Below are 9931 nucleotides of genomic sequence, written 5' to 3' on the forward strand. Positions count from 1 at the left end.
AGAAACCACAGTGCTATTTCCTTATGACTCTGTACTTCGGTCATCAGTTACCAAACACTGCACAAAAGGGCCTAAAATATCCGCACATCTTCTTTTACAGCTGCAGCAAAATATCTAGTAAGTTTCTCAAATTAATTTTCCCAGGTCAAATAAGGAAAACACATAACACGGAGAGACAGTGTCATGGTTAAGAATGCATACTCTGGAATCCGGCTGCTTTAGTTTGAACTCCACCCCACCATTTATTAGCTGTGTGATCTTCACCAAGTTAGTCACACAAAGTTACCTAATCTCTTTGTGCCTTGGTTTCCTCATCTGAATTAAGAATAATATCTACCTCATAGGGTTGCTGTAGGATTAAATGAATTAATATATGCAAAGCACATAGTGTGGTGCCTGATATAGATTAGTGCCGTATGTTAGCTATTATTAAGAAATAAAAATCTGCCTACATTAAAAATCACACAAATAGGTTGTGTTTATAGGTCATTTTTATGGTCAGTTGCTTAGAACTCTAAATCCGTATCCCTGGAAATTCAACGTTAGTCACATCTGTCCTAATTCCACAGAAATTTACTGAACAATGTGACTAAATTACAGCTTCCCACTGTTTCTATGGAATAATGTATCAAACATTCCAACTGGGAAAAAAAAACTTATTTTCCAACCACATTCCCACGTACCTGAAAGTCAAAAGTGATCCTTTCTTTTTTCTCCAAATAGAACTTTTGAAGGAACACTAGTGATTTTTATGATAGAGATAGGAGTAGGAAGAGTATCTGAGGGTTGTAGATCATAAGCTTTGCATTTCTTGCTATTGGCCAAGGATTGCTAATCAAAAGGGAGCTATGTGAATTTCTTAGCACAAAAAGAAAAAGGTGAGTATATACATTATGCATGGATACACTTGCATGCAACACATTCATGGAACATTAACTTTATCCAGTTCTTCATAACTGACATTATGGAATTGACATAACTTCATAACCTCTGAATACTGCATTTGAAAATCAAAATCATTGGAAGATATCTTCGTATTCCCATTCTTTCAACTAGACTTAGAAATCCCAGTCAAGGTCATACAGATATTAAAATTAGACTACAACCCATGCTCATTTCCATTTCTCCAGAAAGCCTCTATTACAAAGATGGAAAAACTCACAGGTACCAGAAGGGCTAGGAAATTTCCAGTAGTAGTAGCAGAGAACGAAAAGTAGAAATTACCATTGCTAGAATAACCACTTCACAAGGTCCTTGTTACATCCAGGTACTTGTACATTCTTTACCTTAGTTAAACTACATATTTTTAAATCTTGCCTAGAATTTGCTGTCCAAATTGGATTAGGCTTACCTAATTCATTTAACATTGTATTCTCTGCAACTTCAGTGTATAGACTATGTCTGCCTTCTAAATTGGATTTCTCTAAGTCAAATAATTATGCACAGTATTAATTCAAAGTATAAAATAAAGTGAAATTTGAAATATAAACAGAACCAAATTTATTTGGTTCATGAATGAACTTTGATACATGTAGTGGGTTTTTTGATTAAGGCAAAAATATGCATGGGGGGGGGGGGAACCTGGGCAGCTCAGGTGGTTAAGTGACCAACTTTGGCTCAGGTCATAATTCATGAGCTCAAGCCCCACATGGGGCTCTGTCTGCACTGAGGGCCTGGAACCTGCTTCTGTCTCTTCTCTCGGCCCCTCCCTCACAATCAAGCACTCTCTCAAAAATGAACATTTTTAAAAAGCATATTAATTTGCAAGGTCTGCTTGTCAATCAGTCTCTGATTAACCAAAAACACTGAATTATATACAACATATTTGTCAATACATGTGTAAGCCTTATTTACTTTTAATAAACTCTTCGCAGTACAATACATGTTTCTGAAGGATAAAAATGGAAACATTGGATTAGCTGTTCAAGTTAATTCCACTAATGAAATTAATGTAGTTTTAAAAATCTAAAAAATGTAAAAACCATGTAAAACTATATACCCTTTCAACTAAAACAAAAACAAAACAAAACAACCTCTTACCTTAAAAAGAACTACAAGTCAAAAAACAGCCCAATAATTAAGAATGCGGAATGAAGATAAAGCTACAAAGAAACATGACCCACTGGAAGCAAAATGGCCCGGGGAAATTGCTTGCCATGTTCATGACTAATATTGAGTCTAATTTTGACCTAGTCACAATTCAAGTGCCAACAGACTAACAGGAATGCACTATTGATCCCAACGTTCAAAATTTTGCCATATTACCTGTAAAGAGGTAAAATGCTTCCATTAATTTGCCCTATCAAGCTTCTCAACAAATTTAATATTTGTAAGCTACATCTTAATGTAAAAGATCTCTTACACACACTTGAGTAAAATCAAGTAATAGCAAACTGAAAAATGACTGATATTTTGTGTTAATTTCCACAGATAAAAATTCCCCAAATGCCTATGAAAGGTGGGACAACCAAGAAAAGCCCATAGCTCTTTAAGTGCTTATGATTATGCCCAAATGAAAACCAATAAGGAAACTCACAAGCTAGTTAAAGTAGCAGTGAACAAATACGGTTTCTGGAGGCTTCAGCAGGAATACCTCAATCGTAATCGATACTAATAGGCTGCTTTAAAAAAAAAAAAACACCCACTATTCAAAATTGTCAAAGAATTCTAAGAGACTAACCTGTGAAAAGGGTGCATTAGAAGTACTAAAAATTTGGGGTGCCTGGGTAGCTCAGTCGGTTAAGCAACTGACTTCAACTCAGGTCATGATCTCGCAGTTTGTGGGTTCAAGCTCTGCGTTGGTCTCTGTTCTGACAGCTCAGAGCCTGGAGCCTACTTCAGATTCTGTGTCTCCCTCTCTCTGCCCCTTCCCCCCCCCCCCACCATGGTCTCTTTCTCAAAAATAAACATTAAAAAATTTTTTTAACAAAAAATAAAGTACTAAAAATTTGCCATTCTCACTAAAAATGAATATATCAGTCTACTTTACAAACATCCTCAAACTACTACTGGCTTTCTCCACTTTTCACACACTTTAGGTTTTTAGGTTCCCTACTCCCCAAATTTAAATGCAGTATCTAAATTTCCCTGGGTCAGCACCAGAATGAATACTATACTGTTATCATTGACCACATCACTGAGAATTAAGTTCCTTAAGAGTTTACACTGAACAAGGTATAGAATCATATTTTGTATAACTCTGTATCCTAAAGAACATTTGGTATAAACTCCTAAACATAACAGAGGCTATAAATATTTACTGACTCAAAATAGTCCTTCAACACTGTAGTTCTGTGCTGTTGAAACAAAACTGCATAGCTCTGCAAAATCCAAAAGACTGAAATGTTACTGATAAACTTCATAGAATACATTATTTAACAGCTCAGATATGTTAGCCTTGTTCCTATTACCAGCTGTAATGTTTTTTAATGATGCTACTACCATGCGTAGGAAAGCAGATCCAGTAAAAAGCGAATATGGAAACTTGTTAAAAGGGAGTATTTTCATATTCATCCTATACCTTTATTTGGAACATGAATGTTCCAAAGTCAGTTAACTGTATCAGAAAATTAAGAGACAGTTTTGCAGCCAACCTAATTTTCAGAAACATAAATGAAAACTGGTACCAATAAAAAACAAGTAACCAAACAGAAGAACTGCCTTAAATTCTGGCAACAAGCTAAGGATAGTTTACATCAATGTAATGAAAAATAAGTTTTTTTGTATTCTGTAAGCCTTTCCATGGCTAATTTTTGACCTAGCTATGAAAGTCTAAAAAGTCAAAGCAAACTGGTAAGTCATTATCAAAAATCACAAACTACCATTAAAGATACACACAAATATCTGGCAACCAAGGTCTAGAACTGATTCGAGTGTCACAGGTCTTCTAGTTGTTAAAATACTCCATATTATGCTCTAAAACAATTTCACTTAGATGTGACATTCCTAAAACAGCAACCCAGGCCTGTAAATGAGCCAGTGCCGGCAAACCAAACTACGACAAAGATATCCTCTCTCCTTTGGGCGGTAACTACCAAAGTACTGGGATCAGCTTGCTTCAACTAAGTTTAAGATGGTGCCTAAAATGAAAGGAAAGCCAGTAGAACGGGTAAAAAAAAAAAAAATGTATGGAAAACCAATTTTTAAAGTTAAGTTCCTATTTCCAATAAACTGTGCCTTAGAAATCTTTCAGACGACAAAGGCTCGTAAGGACAGACGGATCAAGACCCATCCGCATTCTTGGAGACGTGCGCAGAGCGAAAAGGATGAATGAATGGAAGACAGGCGCGTGTGAAACGCAGCAGGTCCGGCCGGCAACTAGACCAGCAGCAGCGATCAGTAGGCCTCGCTCCTCCCCCTTCCCTCCTCCATGACAGCCCAGTATCAAGCATGGAGGGGAGAGGACAATGTGATCCCCGTTTCTCACCACCACCACCCTTCATCCTACTCTGAGAGCTTTACCGCGCTACACGAGGTTCTCCTTCCCGCCCCAAACCTTTCTCGCCTCCCCAGCCGCCAACCCCGGCAACTCTTGAGCGCGCTGGAGTAACATGCGCTTGCCCCTCTCGGCTCCCCTCGGCGAGGTCGAAGCTTCTCCGCGCGTGCGGCGGCACCACTCCCGCCCAACCCACCCTTTGGCAACGCGCGCCCACCGGCTCCCTGGCCCACCGGTCTAAGGAAGACCCGCGCGCGTCTGGCACCCGAACCCCCAGGCTGGAGCTCGGGAGGGAAAGAGGGAGGGAAATTCTACTCAGGGGCTCCCTCCTCCATCTCATTCCAGGCCGTCTTGCCGCCCACCCTCCCTGCGGATCCCGGCGCCCGCTCGGAGCCAGTCCTGCACCCTTCTATCCCGAAGACACAAGCCCCACACACCTAGCCCAGGGCACCGATCACCCTCCACCCTTGTAGACCACCTCGCAGCTTCACCAGGAGGCGCCGTGCCGCCCCTCCCCCACCTCTCTCCCCCAGCCCTTGGGCCCCCACCAGAACGTGTGCGCTACACGCCGCCGCGGCCAGCCGCCGGGGCGCCCCCAGTTGCCCGCGGAGAGGTCAGACCCAAGAAGAGGGGGAGGGGGCAGCAAGAGGCAGCGTGCGCGCCGGGAACGCCGTCCCGCGGGGTCCCCTAGTCCGAAGGGAGACGGAGCGCGGGGACCGGTGGGGGTGGGGGCCAAAGGCAATACTCACCGGTTCCACAGTCGCCATCTTAGATCGATCTGATCGCACAACCGCTCCTGAAGGGGGGGTGAGAAGAAAAAAATGAGATTCAAACCGGATTGGCCGGCTACTGTTCACGTGACCGACGTGTCCGTTTGGCCCTGGCGGCGCCTGCGCAAGACTGCGGCTGCGTGGGTAACAAGAGGCTTCTGGGAAGTGGAGTCTCTCTCGCTCACTCACTCTCCCTCTCTTTTTTTTAAGGGAAAAGAAGTTTAAAAAAAAAAAAAAAAAAAGGACTTGTCACGTGGTTGGTGAGCTGGGTGCGCGGTTCTCGGCTGCGGACCCTAGCGAGTCGGTGCGTGGTTTTTAGTCCTGTGCTCTTCCGCCTGGATAGGTGCTGTAGCGTTTACTGCCAGACATTGCTGCCGTGCCCTTTGTTGCCCTGTCCTCCCATTTTCCCCGGAAAGTTGGGAACTGCAGGCTCAGCGCGCACAATGAGGTTTCATCTGCTTAGTTGAGGTCCTAGGACAAGTTGTCTGTTTATTTAAATTTTGTTTAACTTCCCACCATTTTCTCTTGCTTTCCGAAAGAGGCGGCGATGGAGAGTCGTTGTTTAAAGCAATCCACCCTCCCCCGTCCCCCGGCTCTGCTAACGCTGGTGGTCACTCATTGCCATCACTGCGAAAGGGGGTGGCAGAACCGTCCACAGTTCCCAGTTGCCACAGGTTGGGGGAGGGGGAGTGCACCCGACAGCTTTTCCTGTCCTAAATCCTGAGATTAAGAGCACAGGGCTAAATCTTGAGTAGAAGTAAAAATTATTTGAAAGTTCTGTCTTCTCAGTTCCACTATTCTGCTTTAACGTGAACGGAAATAGCCTAAGTCCAGGTGCCAGCCAGGGAAGCCACTCCGGGCCCCGCTGACTAAGCCCTGGACTGACCGTCAGAAGTTAGGTCGGTCAACTATGACTCTTGACGTTGACTCATTCTCCTTAGGCAAGTGATTCAGTGCCTGGCATTTTCATTTATGAACCACAGATGATAATACACTTACCTCACAAGGGTGTGCTGTGGTAATGATTGTAACCAGCTTTGAAAATGCATCCGACTCTGTAAGCACTTAATAATAAGCAACCTCGTGCCTCTCCCCTAATGTTTTTTGAAACAATATTTAAAATTTTTCTTTTGTTTACTTTGTCGTATTATCGTGTACAACAATGACATTTTAAAGTTTCAAGACAACTTTTTTCTTTATTACTGTAGCTACCTACAACAGAAGCTTTAATGTTCAGGAAAATATCACTATATTCACAACAATCATTGGCAATTAGAAATTTATCCCCACATTGGCATCCTACATTTCCTTTCCCTCTGTGACACTACGCTGTTATTTCTTAAGACAGTGTTATTCTGCAGTCTTGATGTTAATAAAATAGAGATAAATCTAGTAGAGCACTACTATAAAGTTCTAGTTAGGAAGACATATCATTACTATCTTCCATACTTCTTAAGAATGTTAATACTAAAATATCAGTATAAGTAGGCTGCCTGTGCCTGCCCGCTTATTGTGTTGCTGATGTCCAGACCTGTGTCATACCTATTATTGAGTACATAATGGTTGCTTGAGTTGACTAACACATAATTGAGACTGTATAAGAACTCAAAACCATTGCCTGTTCATATGTTTTGGTTTCCCTGGATGTCAGAGGTGATTAATGAAAGCTTTTTTCCAGTCAGCTTAGTTCTAGTAGGCTTAAAAGTAGATGGAATTCTAAAACAAACAAAACAAAACGAAAACAGGGTAAATTTCTGTTTCTACTTACAAAGACGATCTACTGTTAAACTATCCAAAGTAATTACAGTTGATCTCAGTGTATCTTCTTGTAGTGTCTGGTTATCTTCTTTGAGGAGATAACATAGATGTATTTTCACAGTGTTGCTAGAAAACAGCAAAGAATTAAGGAAATTTCAGTCCCATATGGGACTGAAAACTTTTTTTAATGATAGCTTCTGTTTTATTAACTTTTCTCTTGATTAAAAAACTACCCACTTTTGTCAGTCAGCCTAATACTTCTATAATACTTGTATATGCTTCTATTCTTTGTAGCTTAATTTCTCTCGTTTTTGTATACACTTTGTTGCATGTGTTTTTATGGCACATTGATGGGTCTCCACCTAATACATCTCCATTAGATTCTGATTTGGTGGTTAAGTTTTTATCCATGTGTTTATGTGGTTTTGTTTTTTCCAGCTTGAAATATGCGGAGAAGAAATGTTATACTTTATTTTTCTGTTAATCTACAGAAAATTCCATTTGTCATCTTACTGCCATATTCATGCTTATTCTTAAGGAAAAGGGCAATAAAAAGATATATGAAATGGGATATGGTATTGAAATATATTCTACTTCATTTAGTTAGTTAATATATAACTAATGGTTCAGTATAGTATCATGGTAATTATTATTTGTAAGCCTGGGATGATTGGTTATCATTTAGCATGTATAGTCATGATCTTTTCCCTACATAATATATTTCTCAAGCTGGCATATTACTACTAGCCTTTATAGATTTAACTCATGGTAAAAGATTTTAAATAATTTGATAGAACACATAGGTTGTTTTTATCATTTATTTACCTCTTTGTCATTGTAATTTTCAGTTTCTAGATAACCAGAGTCATTGTTTTGCTGGGCATTGTTCAACTATGGTTCAAACCCATCACATTTGTTACAATCAATCCCTCAAAAATATTATTGCTGCACTCTCTAGGATTTTTTTCTAAAAGCCTTGGAATTTTAGGTAATCTGTTCTTATTAGGTGCCTTTTTTAGTCTTTCTTAGTCTCTGATCAATATTAAGCAACCGTTTTTCTTAAAATGAGTAGATCTTCAGAAGATGAAAGAAGATATGAAATTGCATAATAAATGATCCTTAATATTACAGGGTTGGCTATTTATTAGCTTTAGATATAATCTAAAGCAACCTTTAATTAACATTAACAGTGAGGTTTTTTTTTTTTTTTTAACCTTATTCACCCTCTTTAAACTTGATCGTGCCTTAAGTTCTATTTTTTTTGTTACTGTCACTTTCTACAGGTATGTTCCTTTAGGAAAGACCTAGGTGGGATGCCTGGGTGGTTCAGTTGGTTAAGCGTCTGACTCTTGATTTCAACTCAGGTCACGATCTCGCAATTCCTGTATTTGGGCTCAGGGCATGATCTCCCAGTTCCTGGGTTTAGGCTCTGCACCATTAGCATGGGGATTCTCTCTCTCCCTTCTGCACGCCCCCTGTCTCTCTCCCTCCCTCTCTCTGTCTCTCAAGATAAACTTTAAAAAATAAAAAAAAGTTTATTTTTTATAAAAAGGAAAGACCTAGGTGATGGCTTGGGACAGGATAAGTAATCTTTTAATTATCGCATTTATTAGTTTATTATCCCAATTCCACCACTTACTGTATGACAGTATGTAGATTATTTAGTCTCTTTGTGCCTCATTTTTTAAGTGGGCTCCACGCCCAATGTGGGGCTTGAACTCATGACCTGAGATTGAGAGTTGCATGCTCTACCAACTGAATTAGCCAGGATCCCCATCTTTGTGCCTTATTTTTGTCATGAGTTAAATGTGCAGAATAATAGTACTTATCTTGTTTGATCAGTGTGAGAAATAATCAAATTAACCCATGTAACATGCTTAGAATAGTTCTTAGAACATGGTAAGAATTCAATGTTAACTACAATTTTATAGTTACATAAATTTCTTATTTCTACTTTTTAGTTTAGTGTAGTATGCTTAAGAATTATTTTATGCAGGGGCGCCTGGGTGGCGCAGTCGGTTAAGCATCCGACTTCAGCCAGGTCACGATCTCGCGGTCCGTGAGTTCGAGCCCCGCGTCGGGCTCTGGGCTGATGGCTCGGAGCCTGGAGCCTGTTTCCGACTCTGTGTCTCCCTCTCTCTCTGCCCCTCCCCCGTTCATGCTCTGTCTCTCTCTGTCCCAAAAATAAATAAACGTTGAAAAAAAAAAAAAGAATTATTTTATGCAGAAAAACAACCACAGCCCATTATCTTTAAGGATACTCCGAGTTTTCAAAATCAAGTAACATTTACTGATTTCCTATTGCATACCAAGTATTTTTCATATCAATTATTTCATTTGACCTTTACAACAATTAGGTGAATTAAACATTATCAACCCCATTTTAGAGATAAAGAAACAAATGCAGTAAAGTTAGGGGACATATACAAGTCCACACAGTCAGTGGTGAGCCGGCATTCAAACCCAATTCTCTGGATTCAAGATTCTTTCCTCCATACCATAGCTGCTCTCCTCTGGTAGGTTCTTCCAAATGCTTGCTCCTCTTCAAAGGACTTCTGATACTAAGTTCGTTTACAGAACTGACAAACCACTCAAGAAGTACTAAGTCAGTCATGGGAAATGTGTAATCACTGGCAGATATTTAAAGCACATGGGAAGCCCAGGCACTTCCTTCCTGGACTGTAAAATCTGCGTGGCCTGCTAAGTCATAGAAATATAAATAGTTCAGTACCCGTATAAAGAAGCGTGACTAAGAACCAAAAGGATGCAGCTAACAAGCATCATAACAAGCACTCATTCATCTAATAAATTGAGCCCATCACCTAGTTCCTTCCCTCATTTCACTCAGGTCTATGTTTTAAAGCCATTTCCTGACAAAACACTTCCTTGACCACCCTAAGTTAGCATACTCATTACTCTTTATCTCCTTACCTTTCTTTCTTTTTCTTCAGACTACGTCATTACCCTA

The 9931-nt window shown here is 40.2% G+C and overlaps 1 protein-coding gene across 3 annotated transcripts in view; it reads right to left on the reverse strand.

Moving 5' to 3' along the window:
* EIF4E (eukaryotic translation initiation factor 4E) overlaps positions 1-9554 on the reverse strand; it is a 49229-nt gene extending 39675 nt beyond the window's left edge. Inside the window, exons 1-3 of one of the 3 annotated variants that reach the window (XM_047091563.1) lie at positions 9462-9554; positions 6824-6921; positions 5185-5231 (exon numbers count right to left, since the gene is read on the reverse strand). In XM_047091563.1, coding sequence (XP_046947519.1) covers positions 5185-5202 — 18 coding nt within the window. In that variant the 5' untranslated portion in view covers positions 5203-5231; positions 6824-6921; positions 9462-9554. Of the gene's footprint in view, positions 1-5184; positions 5232-6823; positions 6922-6973; positions 7090-9461 lie in introns of all 3 variants that reach the window. The other 2 variants (XM_047091565.1, XM_047091566.1) reach the window with 2 other exon arrangements.
* Positions 9555-9931: the final 377 nt, after the last annotated feature.

Source organism: Lynx rufus, unplaced genomic scaffold, assembly GCF_022079265.1.
Source record: "Lynx rufus isolate CCGP_SWC_20201006 ecotype Redwood Valley unplaced genomic scaffold, mLynRuf1.p SCAF_3, whole genome shotgun sequence".
Classification (NCBI taxonomy): Eukaryota; Metazoa; Chordata; class Mammalia; order Carnivora; family Felidae; genus Lynx; species Lynx rufus.